We start from the raw sequence: 21,826 nt of genomic DNA, 5'->3' as shown, positions 1-21,826 counted from the left end.
TTTAGAGAATATTCGGCTGATAATACTTTTAATTAAGTAGGGTTGGATTTTGAATGCAGAACATGTCCTGGTAATGGAGTATTTTTTTACTTTACTGTTTAACACTCCTCTACTTCACCACTAGCATTCACCTTTTAAAAGAGTGATACCGTTTCTGAATCAACTTGCGTCTGGAGACTGGCAGATCAATACAGTGGGGCATAATGAGCTAAATAAATTATACACCCCGGTCACCTCGAGGAAAGGCAATGCGCTCCTTAGCTGATTAGATATCCAAAAGTTTACAAAAAAAACAAAAAAACAAACTTCACACTTTAACCACCAGCAAACATCATAAAGTGTATAGGCGGGTATCTCATATATTTGCATAAATACATCAAGGTGTGTAAGTATTACCTCGTGGAGACAGAGTACTTCTCTGGCTGATGGATACATGGCACCCCGACCACAGTAATGTTTTTAATGTCTTCCCTGTGGATGCCGAGGTTGGAGCCACGGATGGTGATGGAGATTCCTCCCTTCAGGGGGCCGAAACGAGGGATGATCTGTATGGGGAGATAGAGGGGTGGGGGGATGGAAGGAGGTTTTATGGGAAGAAGGGATTTGAAATGGATTTAAACAGATTAGCTGTGCTATAAGAACAAATAAAAGACTTACACAGTCTGTTTAAGTCCTCAGACTAGTTGGACTTGTTTAATATTCATAGCCACAGCTGAGAATTACATTCATACTGCAGGAGTCATGTTTGCATGTATGTGGACTCCAACTGATACTGGAAACTGATACTGAAACCCCAGATCACTATATATAGGCTGAGGTTCCATGTAAGCAAAAAACATGATCACGAAACATTTTTGTAAGATATGCTTGAGTCAAGATATTTACTCAATTAAAATTATTCCCTGCTGATGGTGCTAGATGAAAAGGCAGGGGACCACTGAAATCAGTAAGATACAGCCTCTGTGGATCTTCAGTGTCGGTAGAAAATTTAATGCCAATCTATCTGTATAGCTGTTGAGATTTCAGTTTGGACCAAACGATGAACCCACAGCCATAAAAATGTGGTCATAAAACACTGAGAGCTTTATCCGCATTGTTTTATCTTAGTCAGCCGATGTACAGGTCAGAGTGTGGTATGTGTCGTTATAACCTCAGACAACTAGCATCAAGACAAGTGCTGATGAGTTATGGTCAATGACAAGGAGGTACAGACAACTAAACGAGTAACAGAAGCAGAAACTTTCAACTCCTCAGTTTACAGAAAGAGCATAAAATTAAAAACGTAGAATAAAGTGGTCAGATAAATAATCACAAACACAAGTCTTCAAATACACATTTCCAGCTCAAAGTTCAACACGGAGACGGCAGCGGTGTAACTACTCACATCAGTGATCTGGGGGTCGGGACACTCGACGTTGTGAGGATCATCGGACCCTTGCTGGTCAGGACTGCACAGCTTCTCGTACACACATGCCTTCTGCTTCTTACACCACACACACTTGTACTTTATGTCTGCGTTCTTACAGAGACTACAGTCCTCCCTCCCCATGGAGCAGTTGTACAGGGTGACTGGAAGGCAAAAACAAAAAAAAACAACAACTAAATATCATATTTTGCATTTGGTTCACTTTCTTATTTTTCCAATTTGGTATCCAGGCTAAAAATCAGCAACAATGTTATGTAAGTGCAAAGCTAAACTGGATAAAGCTTTACGGACATCTCTGCCCTGGGCTCGCCTCGCAGGCTACAGTCAGCCTGCCCCTCCATATTGGGTGGAGGTTTGTAGGACTGTGAGCCAACCTTTGAGGAAGACTGCAGACAATCCTCAGGACTGAACCCTTTGATTTCTCTGCATGGTATGATTTAATCTGTGGCCTGATTTTATTTACGATGAATATTTTTTCCTAAGAAGATGCCAGAATCAACAAGCGATAACTCAGTGAAACTCTATGCTTTTTGTAGTAAAAAATGAAAACATTATCTATCAAAAAGTATCATATCTCAAGTAAACATGATTCTCACTGGGATTAGAGCATAAATAATACAGAGGTTTACACAGAATTTCGTTATTATGGAAATCATAATCAGCACATATTTTTTCTTTTTCTTCTTTACTTCATTGTGCATCCTCACTTCTGAAACCGAACGTGCTCCTTGTATATAGTACAATTACATGATATACTGTAAAAACGTCTGATAATTTTGTTTTAATTTGCATGACAAGGAAAATGCAAAACAAGGCCTGCTCTGAAAGCCCCTGAATCCGTAATATTCCCGTCAAAATGCATGCGATAATAGAGTCATTACCAGTTCATTTTCTGTTTAATTTACAGTTGAAGATTAAAGGAAGCTGCCTCAGATCTAATGGAGGCCCCACACAGGGAGCAGAAGTGTACACACAGGGTATTATAAATAATCTGATCTCCACATTAAAATGTGAGTGCGCATACCGTTCAGCGTGCTGTCCATCTTCTTGCCTGACTCCTTGTCCTTCACGTAGAAGAGAACATTGGTCTCCGGTGACTTATTGTAAGAAAACTAAGAAAAAGATTGAAGAAAATGAATTATTAATTCAGAATCAAGTGATTAATGGCAGTTAAGCTATTCTCAGCAAACAGTGTGGGCTGCTGCTCCCTTATGCCAAGAGATGAAAAAAAAAAGAAAGGATTTCTTCTTCTTCTTCTTCTTTTTTTTCTACCAACATAGTCTGGCAGATTTTCAGCTGAAGAAATCAATGTTGTAAAAGAACATAGCTGGGGGCTAAGCACTGCTTGAGTTTCCCCAATCACAGAATTCACAATGTGGAGATGGAGCTAAAATAACTCCAGTGAGGAGAGTCTGTCCATTAGAGGGAGCTAGAGAATATCAAAGAGGCTGTGACAACCAGCTGAAAGGTGACGGGAACATGAAGTCATTTTGTGCAGAGTTTGGCTTTAGACTAATCAGCACTGAAAATTTTTAAATCAAGTGGCACTCTACAACATATTTCACTTAGTTTCCGGGGTTTTTTTTATATTGCACTTTGATAATCCACCAATCAGTCATAGTTCAAGGACCTGTGCTGAGCGGAGGGAAAACCAGAAAGAAGCCACCTGCACTAACTGCATGAAGCGACAAAATAAGCAGTTCAATGTGAATACAGAGATGCAGCCAAGGGTCAGAGGAAAACAGTCGTACTCACATTGAAGCCACTGAAGGTGTAGAAGGGTCCCTGCTCAAAATTGACCTCTTCTTCCACATTTCTCATCAGCTCAGTGCCAATAGTGAAAACACGACCCTGGAAAGACAGACAGACAAACAAACAAAAAAAAAAAAGAAACACAATGTGTTCAGTTGCAAAACGCTTCTCTCAGATTCTCCTCTTTTCCTCTGACTGGCTTCTTTCTTTGCTCTCACAACTGTATAGCATCTGAGAAAACAAGCACATTCACAAGTCAAGCAAAGCGTACAGCATCAGGCACTGCTTCAGCCGGGCATCTGTTGACACGAGTTAGCAAAGACTTTAATATATTGGTTAAAATAATCAGACCTGTGAGAAAACTTGTCTTACAACAGACAACTTGCATGCACAGAAATTATGTCATTCCCTGAAATCCAAGGAATTGCAAAAGCACACAGAGGAAGTGGCTGATTAAAAACTACTTAAGTTGGAATGTAAATTGATTTTCTATACGAGGACATTGCATCCAGAAGGTCTTAATGAGGAGCTGTCCTTGATGGCTTACTGTTATCAGTCTGGTGATTAATGGACGTCAGCCTTGTGCTACTGTTGCTTTTAGCTTTTACCATGCACATTCATGTCTGCATTCAGAGTTAAACACTCATATGCACGGGCGTATGCATGCATACATTATCTTTGCAGGTCATGTGACAACATCTTCTGCCTCTTATTCTTTCAGCATCGGAAGAGTCACTTTTTGTTAGTCACTTTACCTTGTAGAGGTCCAAATTGATCCCCTCGAAGCTGATACGTGTCTTGTAGCCTACGGGGATTAGCATAGGATCCGGATTCTCAAACTGAGGACACTTGGCTCCCTAAGAAGGCATCAAAACAAATCAGATACTCCAAGTTTTATTCATTTACATTTTAAATATGCCAGCCACTTAACGGACACCCTCATCTACTGAGACAGATAAGTGTATCTCTGAAACATCTGCTGACTTGATATCCTCCACCCTACAATATTTGTCACGCAAGATGGTGCCAGCTGATACCAGGAGTTTTTTATTAATTTTCATGAACAATTTACATCAGACGCCGTGTGGTGATTGGATGTGTCTTTTCTCAGCATTTATCAACACATACCATCAGAGATAAAACTTCTCAACATGCAACTGATGTATTAACCTCGGGGGAGACTAACCTGACGGGGCTTGATGATGCTGACGCCCACCCTGTCGTCCTCGTCGCTGCACGTGTGGTCGGCTGTATTCCACTGGCAGCCCCACGAACTGGTCACACATGACATGCACCTGAAAACACACGCAGATATGTAAACATTCAAAAGGAAAAAGAAAAGAAAATACTGCGACACAATCATCTATGCAGGGGCACAATTGCATAAAAGCACACCCAAACAAAAACTAAAAACATGCAAACTCATCAAAGGACGTCCAGCACAGAAATCCATGTTGCTGACAACAAAATGGATCTCTGCAACTTCACATAAGCAAAGCTCGTTCATCACACATTGCTTGGCATGAAAGAAATGAAGAAAAAAATAAGGAGGGGGGAAAAATGGCGAGATTGACTTTCAGTTTTTGATTAATGAATAGGAAACTGAAGCAATTTCCTCAGCTTGGTAATAAACTGAGGAGAGAAAATGCAAGAGGTGCATTCAGAACTACCATGCATCACAATATACAAACACAGCCTTGATCTCTCATCTGTTCATGCAAGGTGATACATTTACATCAAGGTTGTCAGTTGATGCTGTGTTCAGTGTCACTGTGTATTTTCAGTGAGTGACAGAGCAGAACTGATAGATTAAGAGTCTGACTCACGGTGTGTTTTCAGATTTCCTCACTGTGGCAGCGCAGTTATAGAAGTTAAACTCCCGCATGGCCAGCTCCACAGTCTCGTTGACGAAAATCCGGATCGCCACGGCCACAAAGTCTTAGGAGAGGCAAAAGGAAGGTTAAAATGTGCTGCAGTATTCTGAACGTTCAACACCCACCACAGTTCACGATGTCATGTGTGCATGTGAAGACAAACCGCGACCTTTAAATAATTTGTGACAGAGCATGACCTCAAATACCTTTAACCTAATTATGTATTAATTTAACAAGACCTGGAGTTAAAGTCACACTAGTGGCTCTGTAAAGGTGTACTCGGACACTGCAGTCATTTGAAATAAATGTTAACACGGTCAAAGTGACGACGCTAACATGCTAATATTTAGCAGTTTATCACGTTTAACATGCGAACACTTACTAATCAACACAAAATGCAAAGCAGCTGAGGCTGATAGGAAGGGATGACTTAAAATTTGACCTGATTATGGCAATAAATGAAGGTTAGGGGATCACCAAAGTCATACCAATTGATCCTGAGAGGGATGTGGATGTGTGCACTAAATGTCATGGCAATCCATCCACAAATTTTTGAGATATGAACCGAAGTGGTGGACTGACAGATCAAGTAAAAAGTTATAATCCTCACCAGATTAACATGTTGGGACCCACAGGAAAAAAAAACTGCTGCTGGTCTCAAAGTTGGGTAATAATTCTAGACCTCACTTGGTTGATATTGTATTTAAGTGGCCCAAATTCCCTTACAAATCTGCAATTAATGAATTCCCAGCACGAACTGGCACACAATGAACCTGTGGCCCCTTGGCTTTGCTGTTTTGTCCATTGGTGATGCAACCTTGGTTATAATAAAAGAACAGTGTTTGCCTTGAAAGAGGATGCATTAAAAACAGTGCGGGTTAATTATAAAAGCCGAACCTTGGCCCTCAGGCGTTTGTGGTATGAGCGAAGGGTCGGGCAGATCGCAGGAGATGTGACCAGAGTCAGACATGGTGCCCTCACTCTTGAAAGAATTGACGGTGCAGTGCAGACGGTCAGCAGGCCCAATCGTAGGAAGGGAAGGGATGTTGCTACTCACCTGAATCAGGAAAAAAACATGTGAATCTGAGTTTTTCACAGTGAGAGATTTACAGCCTGTGACCTGTTGGCTGAATACTATCACTCCATAATGAATTATAGACAGAGCAAAGGCACGAACTGAAGCACACAGTAATTCACAGTATATCTATGAAGTTCCAACAACAGAAACAGTTAAAGGCTGGAGATTGATTGAGAGCAAGAAAGAAGGGCAGCTGCTGTTGATGGAAATCCAACGGTGAGTCAGACAGGGAGGGAAGTAGTCAGGAAGTGATGAAAAAAAAACACTTGAGAGAGAAAATGCACAAGAGAGGCTCTCCATCTCTAGACTGCTGTGAGCACAATCAACCAGGTCGGTTATAATAAGCCAGTTTGGAGTTTTCAGGATGGGTCGATACAGAGCAGGACAACCTAGAGCTCAGGGTCTCTGATTCACAATGGAAATAGTTTATTATTCAGACTGTACTTGTTTGCGAGACGAGCACGTAAGTGGGGTTGTGTTCTGCAGAGCGAAGGAGATTCAGAAAGGGGAGCAGAGAACAAAAGGAAAGAATGAGCGAGAAAGAGTGAGAAGAGACGCAACACTCTACCTTCTGAGTCTTTTTACAGGAAAGGTTCGAGGGAAAGAAGGAGACAATCTTGACACACTGCTGCCTGGGGCTCCACAGCCAGCCATTCTTCTCCTCTGCCCGTCGGCATTCAGACCTCCTGGTACACCTTCAGAAGAAGAATGAACAACTCCCATCAGCCTCTACTGCACAACCCCTAAACGCTTCAACAACTAAAAAAACAATGCCTGTGGATGGATTTTCAGTGTGCTTTTGTGAATAACAACCACATACAACCACAGAGTCTGTGCAGAATTTCAACATATATTTATCATCGATTAATCATTTAAATAATTTTAGCAAGCAAAAATTCCGTTCGTCAACGTATTTGCCGCTCTTCTTTGTCCTCATTGGGAAAACAAGCACTTTAAAGTTTATGCTCTTTTCTGACGTCACAGAATAACTGATTAAACGACTAGCACTGCAATGGTTACTAAATCAATTGGTCATTACAAAGGAAAGTATTTTCAGACGTTCCAGTGCAAAAATGCAAAACATTTCCTGATTCCAGCTTCTCACATATGAGGATTAGCTGCTTGTCTTCATCATAATATAACAAGTGACATATTTTACTTTTGAACTGTTTCAAATAAAACAAGCTGTTTAAGGACTTCACTTTGGAAAGTCACGACGGATGTATGAGACTACTTTTTTTCTATACATTTTACACCAAATGAGTAATCAAGAAAATAAGTGGAAGCTATTTCTTAAACATAAAATGTATGGTATATTGCACAGAAGAAAGAGAAAAATATAACACAGAATCTACAGTGACAAGGCAGCTTCAGATATTTTGCCATCATCAGTTGGGTAAAACAACTCAAAAAACAAAATGCATACTAGAAAGGGAATACAATCTTACACAGATATGTCTTATTAATGTGGAAACAAACAGGAAGATGCCATCAGATTTCAGTGGAAACAGTACTGACTATTTTGATATCAAAAAATAGAGATGAAGAGAGGAAAAATGAAGAAGCTAAGTGGAGCTGCAAATGCTCTACAAATTTTACGATTGCTTTCTGGATAAGTAATCTTGTTGCAAACATCATAAAACAGAAAAATGTCAGAGCAGGATCAGAGGTTGAAGTGTTGTCATCAAATGTTTTGCTTTATTTGATTAACAAGTCCAAATCCCAAAGGTGTAACACAAAGAACAACAGTAGAAATATCACATTAGAGACAATAGAACCATCAAATATTTTGCTTTATAAATGATAAAAAAAATAATAATCGATTATCAGAATCTTTGCTGATCAATTTCCTGTCACCTGAAGTCTGTGCAGTGTTCCTGAATTAAAGTACTTCCAAAATGACACAGCTGTTTTGCTGGTACATTCTGGTTCTTGATCACATCCCTGTAAAATGCATGATACATACTGCCCTTTCTACCCTCCAGACCCTGATAAATATAGGCTGATGAGAGTAAATTGCACAGACTGCCTTCGCTGCATGAGGCAGACAAACAGCTTTAATTCCTTACGGCTGCACGGACAACAGGAGATGGAATATAAACACCGAAGGGTACTAAAAGTGTCTGCAATAAAACACTGAACAAATACCCTGCTGTGTTTTACAGATGGAATTGCATGTGTGGGTGTTTGTGTTAGTCTGTCGCTGTGTGCATGCATTTATGAGTGCATCCATGAGTGTGTGTGTGTGTGTGTGTCTGATCCTCACCTGCCCTCCAGGACACACCAGCCACAGTAAGGGTCCTTCAGTTCCACACATGATTGGCAGTCTTTCTGTCGGAGGCACGTCTGCACCGGTACCTTGGTGATCTAGAGTGTTACAACATGAAATATGATCAAACAGTGCAACTTAGGGGAGACAACTGCACAAAATATGAAGCATTTAAAGCACAGCTACAAATGTTCCTTGGTTTGCTGCCGGTGCGCAGAGCGGAAGTAAAACAAATCCTGTGGCAGCACGGGGACTCACATGTCTGCTGTGTTCAATTACTAAAACGAGTCCCGTCGTCTATGGGCTAAATGTTTATAGTACTTAATATTTATTGGTCAGTGACTGAAACAGGCTGAATGAAGTAAAATTAAATTCTAATTCAGTCTTACTTTCAGGCTACATCTGGTACAATTATCTAATAAAATGTTTTACAGTGGCATAGATTAAAGTATCAGACAGTTTTATTAAATTTGTAAACTTATCATTAAACTGCTGCTTACGTGTTAATTTATCCACAATAATAGTCCAATAACGTAATGTGTAATAATGTAAGATCTTCTGAAAGACATTTCTGCATCAGTTCTTTTACTTTTAATACTTAAGCACAGATACGGATCATTTTGTGTTTGTAACTAACTAGGAGATCTGAGTGTTTCTTGTTCCACTTAAGTGACATTTTGCAAACCATATGCATCACTCCCAAAGTAACACTGAGAAAGTAATTTAAATGTTCATCTACTAATACTTGAGTTAAAATATTAACTCTCCCTTCAAGACAGGCGAAAATACAATAACTTGCGTCGTCGTAAAAACCGTAAAAACCATTTAACTCTGTAAATGTGACCCAAGTATCTCAGACTTCTACTTTCTTCTGTTTTCCTTAGCTACAGTGACTATACACACCTTTTTCTCTGTAGTAACGTAGAGGTGGCTGTGACTGAGGTCAAAGAAAAGGTTCTTGTTGACCTTCTCTCCCATGGTGTTTCCAGTGATTTTGCTGTACACGTATGGCTCAGTGGTCAGGTGTACCTGGACAGAAAACAAAAAGGTAACAGTGTCAAACACGAGGTCTTCGTTGTAAATCTAGCTTCCCACAGCTAAAAACTCAAAAGGGAAAAAAGAAAAAAAAGGCAAGACAAACACAGAGAAGCAACACATTAAAAGGCAATTCCACCTTGAAGACATCCCCCTGGTTGTTCCCCAAGAAGGCGATGGTGTGATCGTTCTCCACAGCAACAGCCACAGCAGTCAGCAGGCCAGGCCTGGTCAGCACCGCCTCCGCCTGTAAGGCGAATCTTGGCTTGCTAGCCAGAGGGGAAGGCAGAAAGTCTGCACCACACTTGAAGTTTTCCAATGTATCCTTCTGTAAAAGAAAAACAAGAACAAAATGATGATGACGCATTGTGTGCCATTTAATCTGAAGGATATGACGGAAATGAGAGGCTGAAGCTACTTCTGCTAAATAAAGAGGGCATTTCTGTGGCTGACTACACAATAAGACGGGTCGCAGTTTGGTTAGGTTTAGGCAGAAAAAAAAATACTCACTTAGGGTTAGGAAAGGATAATGGCTTTAGGTAAAATAAGAAGGTTAATTCTGTCATTATGTGACTTAAGTGAAATAGAGAAGGATGTCTGTACCAGTGAATTTGTGGGTTAGACAAAAAACTGTCCCGCAGGAGACCTGGGTTTGATTCCTGAGTTGAGCCAAGTTCTTTTAACCAACAACATGATTTTTATTTCACAATTATCACAAGAAACAAAAATAAAAACATACCACATGTAAAACATTATAGTCTTTCCTATAATAATTTTCACATTTGCAAGTTTGGGTTAACAGAGCTGCAGAAGCTTGCTCATTGCGCAAACTCATGTACAAGCGTTGTTGGGATGCGTGCACATGATGAACTGCGGCCTGCTTACAGATATGATTGAGTGAATGTATCGTTCAAAGTGTAGCGTTTTCTGTTATACACACATATTTGTGTTCACATGAATCTGTGAAATTAAAACTGTCTGAATACAGGGCTAACTTGCTTTATTTAAATGAGGCATGTAAAATTAGTTGTACAGTATTAGTAGTATTCATATTATTCATCTCATGACGTTATCTATTTTGGCACCACGCGCTGTTTAAATTGTCTGGTACTGCAGCCACAGTTATGTGCTTCTCTTTATGTGGGGGCAATATTAGATGTTACAAAGTCATATTCATTATAATGTACACGAATTTCAAATTTACATTGTCATCTACAGAAAATTTGTGAAAAATTATGTAAAAGTTTTGAAGTCAAGGAAGGGGCAACGTCAGCTTTCATCAGTGGGACAAGTGTTTTTGCTCAAGGGCCTGATTTGTTTCATTAGCCACTATTTGCCTACCGCTGCTATATGGTATTACTCTGGATGAGTTGAGGGATTTGGGTAAAGAGACATAGAAGGAGGCGAAACGTGTGAATGTGAACTTTTAGAGATACGATACAAAAGGATCTGCAAAACAAACACTGAGACATTAAAATAAACAGTGACACATTTAGACGTAACTGATCAGTGCAAAGGGAGTTCTTCAAAATATATCCCATTCATTTATTTCAAACAGATTTCATTTTAAACTTTAATCAGCTGACACAAGAAAAGCACTTACTGCAATTGTCGACGTGCAGAATCCATCAGTTTTCGTCGTGTAGGGGACGTCTACAGCCGGAAAACCAGAAATCTTTCCAAAGTCGCTGTAGCAGGCGCTGATGATATCCACCAGCCGCTCATTGATGGAGTTCAGTGGGTACATGCAGAGAGCCGAGTCGTTGTCGTCTTCGTCCGAACTCGCCACCACGAACAGGACTTTGTTCCAGTCGACGACCTTCCCGTACGTGCCTAATTCAGTCATTACCCGTGCAAGCTCTTTTCCTGGAGAAGCCACATAGGCAGCTTGGACTTTGTTGTAACGGTTATTTTTGCCGCAGTTTAACTGGAGCTCCGTGTGAGAATAGTAATGGTGGTCTTCTTCACAAAGACGAGACACAAAGGTCAGGTTTTTATTGTCCGTACCATCAAGTGTTCGCGAAAAGAGGAAATAAACAAAACTACCATCTTTGAAGGCAAGGCGGAAGTCATGCAGGTACTTGGGAACAAATGGTGTCGTCTGTACCGTTGATGCTTCAATGATGCTTTCAAACACAACCCAATCACGGAAGTCCTGAAGGATTCGTGTGCTAATGAGTTTTGTACTGTCCAGGGATCCGTAGCCCTTTCCAACAAGAAACACATCAAACGTGTGGCCCTCTTTTGAGAAGGTGGACATGACACCCACCACGTTCACGTTATCCTCTATGCTAGCCACATAAGTCCTCTCTCCTTTACTGTCACTGTAATACAGCTGTTGTTCCACGTTGGTTAGGTTGAGGAGGGAGCAGATGCCCCGGTAGCGGCTGCCACAGACTATGAGGCTATTGTTGGATGGATGAACCAGAAGAAGCTTGTTGAGGTTGGGCATGGGCTTTGTGTCCTGGCACGCAGAAGCAGGAGGTGTACATGTCCGTGCATCCTCTTTGGGTCCCGTTTCAGCCCGGGCCTCCTGGTGAAGCAATGGATCCAGTTGGAAGATGGTGTTGACTGCCCCCAGGTAGATGCGACCCGTCTGGGTGTCCTGGACCACATTGTTGATGGGGGTCTCGGAGGTGAACTCCAGATTGGGGTTACTGTTTCTCTCCTCCTGGGCTTGTGAGACTGACTTGCAGAAGAGGAGGAGGAGGAGGGAGACCCAGCTCGCCATCTCTGGAGAAAACAGAAAGAGAGGCCTTTCATTATTAATGCAGCTGAATGAACACATAAATGTACATTAAGCATCTGAGACACAAGATTGCTGTGTTGAGTGGGTGTGTGGTTAACATGAGGCCTTATACACACACACACACACACACACACACACACACACGTGCAACCTAATGGTCATGTGAACAGAGTCTGCAGTGAGACAGGCCAATCCCAAAGGTTTAAATGACTATGTTGATATTTTGGGAAACAATCCTACTAGCAACAATCCTACTTTTTGATACTCCTCTTAAAGATAGAGGGTGGTAATGATCTTCTCATCTACCACTCAGCAAGAACTCAGCAAGAAGTTTATTTCCCAAAATGATGGTTTCTGAAATTTACAACAAAACATGTCTTCTCAGTTACCTTTAGTGATTGTTGTATCCAGCCATGCAGATAATTTCATTTTATGTGGCTAGGATTTGACATATCTGTCTGAAATTTCTGAAGTCACCCAAACCATTTCATCAAAAAAGTTAAGTAACGTGACAACAACATCCCTTTCCACTAAAAGTGTCCCAAGGTACTCAGAACAACCCCCAGTTAATGGTTTACTGTGGGACTGTTTTTTCAGTAAAAAGTAGCACCAACGAAAACTGTGCACAGCAAAGGTGTGTTAGTTACCCAGAGTAACTGGCATTGAAATGAAACATAAACTATCAACAGAGTTACAGTCCAACAGAAATAAGTGAGAAAATGTTTTTGTTTTTGTTATAGGGGTGTACTGATCCATCAAGAGTGCGACATGTGAAGCGCATCAAGATTTAGGTTATTGGGATAAAACTAAAAAAAATAAATAAACCTGCCTCAAGCAAACAGTGTATAGTGTTGCAGTTTGTGTATGACTCAACTTCCTGCTCCAGTTCTATAAAGGGCGTGTTATTTTGCATTTAATTGACTTAATATCAGAAACGATCGCTCTCTCGAAACTGCTCTGTGTGGGGGGTAAAGAACGATTAAGGCCGAAAGCTAGATCTCAAACCATAACACAATAAAATCCTATTTAAAAAGCTTGGATCTGTTCCAGCTTCATTTGCACTTTGCTTTTTTTAGTCCTTTAACAACACCTCCAAGCGCAATGCTCTCAGGAAGTACACAGTTTTGTCTCAGGAAACACGATCATACAATATCCCTGTAAAATATAGACAGCATCATGTCCTGGCTAGCAGCAGGTGCCTGTGGAGTCCTCGCCTGCTGCTGTTTGCACAGGCTGTGGTAAATATGGAAATGCAGGTGGCTTTGAAGCAGCTATTGCCCACACAGCAAATGTGCGTCTATGGTTGCATGTGGTTTTGAGCTTGCACACTCTCAATAGCATCCTCCTTCTCATTCCGGTCGAGTCTACATTTGTCAAATTGAAAGCCCATGAAGAAACTTCCTGAAAGCTGTGTTTCATTATGTTAACCTGTCTTCCCTCACTGGACTAAGTGGGGAGACCACTGATTAGACATTCACCCAGGGGGGAACCTGTTAATTTCATTGGTAACTCCCATTTGCATTTAAGTGCCCACTACTTGATTTTATGATTTTTCTTCACATTAACTGCCTCAGTCCCAACCCCACCACCCCACCTCCCCCCAACCAATTTCACTGCGTAAATGTATCGTGCCCTTTTCGATTCATAGCTTTAAATATTTCAATTAAAATTGAATTGCTGCAATAAAATCTCTGTCTGTGCTTACTCAGGACAGAAATGTGTGCAGTTGGTTTTTACAGCTTTAATTAAGGGGGGTGGGGGTGGGGTGGGGGGTAGTCAGTGTTTTGTCAAGATTTGACTAAGAGGACAGAAGAAAAAAAAATCTTGAGTCAGGATGGCATTACTGAAGTGGACAAAACAAAAGGGACATCATATGGATGAGCAATTTCAGCTGTGAAGTGACAAAACCTCAGTTGCAAAAACAGATCCACTGGCAAAGTTGAGTGACAAAGCACAGAGGAGGAGACACATGTATCAGCTTCAAGAGGCCTCACAATAACTTACTTTTCAAAGAATCATCACAAAAACCGCATACGCTGCAAGAAGTCCTTGCAGCCTCAAAAACGTTGACAACATAAACAAAACACAACTGCAGCAGCAATGACAAAGACTGGTGGCAGATTGCAAGATGTTCGCGGAGAGACGAATGAAGAACGGCCTTAAAAATGATCACAGAAATAAATGAACACCACTGGGAGGCAGTCTCAGTGTAATAAAGTTTGCTTTGTAAAAGGGAGCTTTATAAAGCATGACTGAGGGCAGGCCTGCCAACAATTTGTCATACGTTGGAGCTCAAATGCAGATGACTTTCTACTGAAGGCATGAGCAAAATTCAGCACAAGACACAGTAAAGTGAACTCACTGTCTGAACTTGCAAAACACACTTTTGCAAGTTTGGGTGTGAGCTTTGAGATGTCAGTGGCTCTGACCTGCCTATTATTATTATCACCCTTCAATGCCTTCCAAATGAAACCTTCTTCTTTTAATTGCTTTCTTCTTTACCTGTCTTTTACCTGTTTCTGTTTTCCCGTATTCACTCATTTAGTTACATACTGATTTCTAGTTCTGAAGCGTCTTACAGTGTGTGAATGCAGATTTTATTAGCATTAGCTTTCGAAGTGACTATACCCTAGCAGCTGGACTGAATTTCTCACAACCAGCTGCTACTTGACAGTCTGTTGACTGTCAAACAATTAGACAGGTTCACGTATTCTGGGCTGCAACATGACCTTTAATGTGCTTTTTTTTTTCCTGATTGGGGAAACACCTGCCAGGAAAATCCAGTGCTTTGTAACCTCATCAGCCACTCATGTAAATACTAATTAAACCTATAGAAGATCTGTGCATCAACAAAATGTCTGATATTGAACAACAGATGTTTGCTTAATGGTACCATTTTTTTTTTTATTCGTGCGCAACAAAAAAGCCCATACTTTCTAAATGTGGGGCAGTAAATGGAAACTTCCTCTGAATGCAGTAAAAACTGTAATATCCATATTTCTGTCAATTCGCTTGGCCACGATACGGACCGCACACAGAGACTTCACAAAAGGTGGATTATGTCAGAGGTTTCAGTGACAGAAAATTGCTGCCATTCTTTTGACTTCCACCAAACATGCTGTGACGAAACAACTTTCTCAGTCTGTAATGTACAATGCAAGGACAATGTCTCAGGGCGCTCAGTTAGATTTTTTTTTTTAAAAAACCCTCCACTTTCACTTTACATCCATGGCTTCAAAGAGCCCTTTTCCTATTCATGTAAATCCTATAGCCAGCCCCCAATCAGAAGAGAAAAAAACTTTCCCTCAGATGCTGCATTGTGGGTCAGTGCAAACCAAATTCTTAACATATTTCAAAGGAGCCTGCTCTCTCCCAGGATGTCTCCTTCCGTCGCTCTATCATCCTTTTTTCACGGGCTTAATCCTGAACGCTGGAATTAAAGAGGCTTCAAAGAGCTGAAGAGAGGCAGACGTCTGGTGGGGGTGACACAGGTGGAATGAGGCCCATTTCTCTGCAGGCCAGCCCACCTCTCTTTTCTCAGCGTCTCTCTCTCTCTAAGCTGCTGTGAGAGAACATGGCAAGTGGGCATACCATCCAACACGTGGCTATTCTGAATAAATAAAAAGCTGCTAAATTTAGAGGCTGCGTGCTGCATCAGCCTGCAGCTAATGAAGCCTCCAACGGCCTGGGATAAATTAGAATGAAGCACACATCACTTGCTAATGATGCTAGAAAATCAGAAAATGTGATCCTGAAAAAAAATGAAACGAGGAATTAAAACAGTCTAATTGTTACAGTTGAAGTGGCTTCAAATTAGAAATCTCAACTAATTTTTCTGCACATTTTTCACTTATGTATTAAAGATCACAAAACGTAACCCTGGTGATGTGACACCTCTCTGGCAAAAAAGGTGCCTCTTGAGCGATTAATAAATTATTTTATCAGCCATTTGTTCACATTATTCAGTTTGGGGCTCGCTGAACGCTAAAGGCAGACTGTGCAATCACCAGGGAAAACGAGATCAGGAAAATGAGATCAGGGCGAGGTTTCACAGACTGTGACTTAGATCAAACTAATACTCATTATGTTATTTGGTGCCGCTGATCAGCAGTAGTCACTGACTGTTACTTATGTGACTCACAGATCAAAAGTAGATCGGTTGATAGCCTCTGAAAGAAACTGTCTACTACTACAAGCCAGCCTAAAATACCCTCATATAACCAGGAATTTATGTTCTATCCCCAATCAAGTCTGATATGTTGTATTTTTATGGAGATAATTGAATGTTGATAATAAACCAATCAAGAAAACATCTGCTTGTTTTGGCCATGATTCACGAACTGAATTACAGCCGCACACTGAGGAATCTGCTCCAAGTGTCACAACGTTATGATATGAGCACCTAATAAGTGAACTTTATTGACAGGACTTTATTCAGCACAGAGATTTGTAATCTCCACCTCTAATTTATTTTTATGATCGACGGAATGTTTGAAAAAGTACAATTGAAGTTCAACATGCACAGGCTTGAAAATATCACATGAAGGTGTGTCTCCGTGTTCGCTCACTAGTCATCACACACATGACTACCATCATCTTTTCTTTGACCCTCCCTCTACCAGTTAGGGCATGTCTGGACAGGAAAAGCATCTCCCAGCAGAGGAAAATGAAAGATAATTGAAAAAATGGCAGGTGTGCACACAAACACGCACACACACACACACACACAAACACACAGAGTCACAGGCTTAGAGATGCAGGTGCATACACCAATACGTGCACAGACGCAGCTTGAAGTGCTGACAAGGTAATCCCACCCCGACCACACAGAGACACTCTTCCCTTCAGACTGCCACGCTGTGTTTCTTTGACACAGGGCCACTAAAACCCAGCACGGCAGTCCGCATGCCTTGCGGCCAATCCTCTCGCTGCGTCCCCCTTTTCTAGGACGACACACACCAGGAGGTGCGCGAGCGTGCCTGCGTGAGGGAGCAACAGATCAGGAAAAAGAAGAAGAACGAGGGGGGGGGGGGGTATGTGTGTGTGTAATGATTAGATCACACACACAAACACTTCCTCAACTGCTGACCGGGCAGGTTTTGAACCAGCATGAGTGCCCCTCTTGCTCATTAAAACAGATAGGGAAAGGAAACCGATATAATAAATAAAAAAAACAGACACCCTACCCTAAAAACATAATAGGATATCACCCCATACCGTGATCATTCATATTCAGCACTTTCTTTATCGGAGAGCTGGCTTTGACAGGTGCCGGGGACTGACATTGATGTGGTGGTGGTGGTGGTGGTGGTGGTGTCTTCACACCGAGGCCGCTTGCAGTGTTGCACTCTGATAAAAGTGAACTGCTATTAAATTACTCACATGTCCCCAGAGGGTCTCGGGGCGGTGGGGGGCCGGGTGGAGAGGGGAGGGAGAAGAGGTGAACGAGGGGTTAACGCTCTAATGCAAATCTCGCCGTGTCTCTCACAGTGCGTAGGGTGCTGAAAAGGCCTGATAAAGTGTGTACAAGGCAACATGACGACGTGGGTTAGAAGCCATACAAGGAGCTGGAAGTCAGGGGCGGATCCTTGTCCTTCATTTTACCGCCGCCGTCGAGGGTAGGATAGGCAGAACAAGCGGCTTTGTTAAAGATGAAACATGGGAGTGGGAGAGTGTGGAGAACTATCTTTCTATGCATGTCTCCCATCTAGCTTTTTTCTTTCTTTTTTTTTTTTGACATGCAAACGCTCTTGTCCCATCCTTACACTGAAATTGTTTCACGCGTTGCGACGGGAGGCTGTGTGACGACGGCAATCCAATTTCCATATGAACAATTACCCTGCCGTCAGGGTTGGCAGTTCATTTATTTCAATTTGACTGACTGGGAGAACCACGCTCACCAAAGCAGCCAGCCCAGCCATTGTATTCAGGACACCAGGCACAGGCGGGGGGATTGATGGGCCTGGTCCATTTTGGTGGGATCCAGCTGCTCTGGCCTAAATATGCTAAACTTTAAAGTTGGCCCGTGACCCAAGCAGTCAGCGAATCACACTTCGCTCTCCTATTAGACCGTGTATGCGTGCCCCAGTTCTTACTCTTGTGTGCCTACATGTGTCGCCCTCTTGTGTGTGTGTTTGTCTGTTTTGATGTATGACCACGAGTCAGGGTTCGAGCATAACCTGCCCCCACCATCCGTTTAGGCACAGCACTTTTCCTCATTAGGACTGATAGGCTGTTTGTGTGTCTGTTTACCGCTCCGTCACCATTTTCAAGGCTCCTGTTATCTCCCCTCTGCCAGCTGGACACTTGAGCAGCTAAAATGCAAAACCACAGGCACACATACATGCACACACACACACACACACAGACACAAACTACACGTTGAAATGCACACGTGTGCGGGGATACACACGCCAACACACTTTCCACTACGCTTTCCCTGCTTACACCTTTCCCAGCAGCTGACCTCAGTGTCGCTTGTAATCTCCTCAATCTCTGTTTGTCCCTCAAACAAACACACAAATGCAACCCCTCTCAGTCTGGGCAGCAGCAGCTTGGGCTGATCTCCCAGTGCTAACTGGGCTCCCCCACCCCCCACCTCCCACCCCACCCCAGCTGGATGTTGCAGCTCTCCAGCGAGACAGAGTGGCTGTTTGCTGTGTGGACACAGCTGGCGGATGTGGGGAACCTGATTAAACGGCCTTGCCTGGCGGAGAAGAGCTACTTTCAGAAGCCAATGGCTCCTCCGACATCGCCACCACGTCCAGACGGTCACTAATACACACAAACAGTTGTAGGGGCAGGCATGCATACACAAGCTCACTAATCAACTTGACTCACTTGCAGATACGCTTCTGAGATCCAACTCTGTAATGGGATAGGAAAAATGCTGTTCACATCCACAACTAACCCTGCAAATAAGGATTATTTTTTTTTATTATCAATTAATGCAACTTTGATTCCAAAAATGTTGGGAAGCTGTGTAAAAAATGAATAAAACAGAATGTGATCCTTTGCTAATCCTTTCATTCCATAGATAAACAGATTAATCAATAACAGGTGAGAGCATCCTGACTGGGTATGAAAGGAATGCTCCGTTAAGCAAGGACGGAGCGAGGTTCAACACTCTGTGTAACACATGATTGTGTATAGGATATTAATACATGGGCTTAACAAAACAGTTGTAATTAAACTTAGATCCTAAAATTGCTTGTTTTGTCTGAACAACACACACAGCAATATGCGACAAATCTTCACAAAGCAAATGTTGGTGAAATGACTGATTATCAAAATTGTTGCCGATAGTCTTGTGACTATCAATCGACTGATCGTTGCAGAAACTAGTCTGTTCGTGACGATTGATGGCTGCGCTCCAGCTGGAGTTCAGACTGAGAGGCTATAATGATTCATTGGCTTGCTTGAGGGCACTTCAGCAGGTTGGATTTAATGCTCACATATACAGACTTAAAACCCTGCTTCTTCTCCTGGTTGGAGGGCAGCTTCACTAATCCGGACACCCGCCCTGAGGTGATCCCCTGCTCCCGACGTATACCCTCCCTCCAGTTACATACAGCGCGCACTCACGTGCTAACACACATGCAGCCACAATTAAGAAGTCAGGCAGGCAGACTGACTGCTGGGAAGGAATCCATTACACACCTTATTGGCTATAATGATTTCACTTCACCAGCATAAACGCCAATGAGCCATGAAGGTATCTTGTAATGTGGTTTAGTCTCAGTGCCCAGCTTTAGTTTGGTTTCAAGGGGAATACTGATCTTATGGTGACAGATTGTTCGCGTGCCCTCTTATGGGAACTCACATGGAAACTCTGTAATGGTGGACAAGGAGACACAACCAGTGTGTGTTTAGAGCAGCTTTGGCCTCAAAGGAACGGTTAATGAATGCTTATTTGTTTTATTTCCAAGAGCGAAATGAGAAGACTTATATCAATCACACGTCTTTGAGATCAACCACAGATGTGGAGGTGAGACATGTTTAGCTTAATATAAAGCAGCCCAGCCTGGTTCTGTCCAACGTGGAAAAAGAGAAGAACCAACACCTCCACAGCTCAGTCATAAACACTCTGTAACTTGTTTGTTTAATGAATACACAAACATAAATGAAAAACAATGAGTATTTGCTCATACAGTTTACAATTTGCTTATCCATCTGTCACACACTTCTATGCATCATCTTTACTTAAAGCCTGGGCTGTGCGTGAGCAAAGGTTTGTTCAAACTGGGTCAGTGCACCAGCACCTACATGTGATGTGGGCACAACGACACACCTATTGTGAATCTTGCTCAGCACGATTACATGCACTTAAGAGACCATGTTACTCAGAGAAATCAGGTTATGCTGGATATTGCGTTCACATACACTGTGGTAAGCTGGTTACTGTAAAAATGCAGCAGGTCAGTAATCAGGTTTCCAACCTTACTTTGGAAGCATTTTTTTTACTTAATTCAACTGTGGTGATAGAAGACGCTGACGGCCAGAGGCCAACTTCTCCTCACAGCGTCTCAAACATTTTTAACAATTAGTTGAGTTGTTGAGAAAAGGAAATGGATTTCTAGAGGACACTTTGTGTTAATTTCTTATTTTGTGAATTATAAGGACATATAAGGATGCACCGCTCCTTTCATCCACCTGCTCTAACGTAATTTACCCTCTCTGAAGTCTTTGTCTTGTGCACACGTGTGCAAAAGCAAATTAGAAGCCTGGTTTCAAGAAACCGATGTTCGCCAGGAGACATCTGGCTGGGGAAATCAGGTTTCCTCATTCCCCTACCCTGATTACAAAGACCAAGTTTCTCGTTTACATGACTGAAGAATCAGCTTACTGCTGAAAGTCAAACGTAACCTAGTTACTGAAACTTAAACACAGATGCTATGACAACCAGCCACTATGAAGCTGCACTCTTCTGTTCTTTGCCGAGAAATAAAGTTTATTGTTTTTACATTTATATCTGGCAGCATTTTAATTACTGGTCTTTACCAGTAATTAAATTACTTTCACAACACGCAGACATGAAAGCAAATAACCATATTCACAAAAACTGTTGAACTTTTCCTTTAAACACAGGCAGGGCAGTGGATGAATACAGCACAATCTGCAAGAGATGAAATCTCTGGTTCCATCCAAACATCTGAACGTGCTGAACGAGCTACAGAGGTAACCCCAGGAAGAGGATGAGAGACGGTCGAGAGGCAGAAAGACAGGAACGGAGGGAGGGAGGGAAATCACACACGTTACTGACTGACTCTCAATGGGTCTTTTGTGTGCGCTGGCAGGTGCCTGTCACTTGTCAAGATGAGTCAGAGTGTGGATGGTGACTGAGCACTGTAATGGTGGTGATATAAGCGTCGGCTGAAGCCCAGAAAGATTCCGGCTTTTGGTAATGACTAACAGCTATCAGGTAATGGCCCAAAGATTAGCCAGCTCTCCTCAGCATATGGAGAAAAGGTCACGTTTGGAGCTTAAAAGGTAATGGCTAAATTAGCTGCAAAAAATACCTCATAAAATTAAATAGCATTCAGCGAGAAGCAGTACTTTCCGCTGGTAGCGCAGAAGGAAATAGACTGGGCTACTTTTTAATTAGTCGGACGGCGAGAACTAATCAGAGGAAGGGTAGACTCTG

The 21,826-nt window shown here is 42.1% G+C and overlaps 1 protein-coding gene across 1 annotated transcript in view; it reads right to left on the bottom strand.

Annotated features, from left to right (window-relative positions):
- plxnb2b (plexin b2b) overlaps positions 1 to 21,826 on the bottom strand; it is a 112,324-nt gene that overhangs the window by 27,278 nt on the left and 63,220 nt on the right. The window contains exons 3-15 of the mRNA XM_046395454.1: positions 11,038 to 12,167; positions 9,574 to 9,762; positions 9,303 to 9,428; positions 8,397 to 8,497; positions 6,699 to 6,825; positions 5,950 to 6,109; positions 5,005 to 5,116; positions 4,365 to 4,473; positions 3,934 to 4,035; positions 3,182 to 3,277; positions 2,451 to 2,538; positions 1,385 to 1,569; positions 397 to 545 (exon numbers count right to left, since the gene is read on the bottom strand). Coding sequence (XP_046251410.1) covers positions 397 to 545; positions 1,385 to 1,569; positions 2,451 to 2,538; positions 3,182 to 3,277; positions 3,934 to 4,035; positions 4,365 to 4,473; positions 5,005 to 5,116; positions 5,950 to 6,109; positions 6,699 to 6,825; positions 8,397 to 8,497; positions 9,303 to 9,428; positions 9,574 to 9,762; positions 11,038 to 12,165 — 2,672 coding nt within the window. The 5' untranslated portion in view covers positions 12,166 to 12,167. The remainder of the gene's footprint in view (positions 1 to 396; positions 546 to 1,384; positions 1,570 to 2,450; positions 2,539 to 3,181; positions 3,278 to 3,933; positions 4,036 to 4,364; positions 4,474 to 5,004; positions 5,117 to 5,949; positions 6,110 to 6,698; positions 6,826 to 8,396; positions 8,498 to 9,302; positions 9,429 to 9,573; positions 9,763 to 11,037; positions 12,168 to 21,826) is intronic.

The sequence above is a fragment of the Scatophagus argus genome, chromosome 7 (assembly GCF_020382885.2).
Source record: "Scatophagus argus isolate fScaArg1 chromosome 7, fScaArg1.pri, whole genome shotgun sequence".
Lineage (NCBI taxonomy): Eukaryota > Metazoa > Chordata > Actinopteri > Scatophagidae > Scatophagus > Scatophagus argus.
The sequence above is the reverse complement of the archived record's forward strand: the minus strand, read 5'-3'. Positions and strand labels throughout refer to the sequence as shown.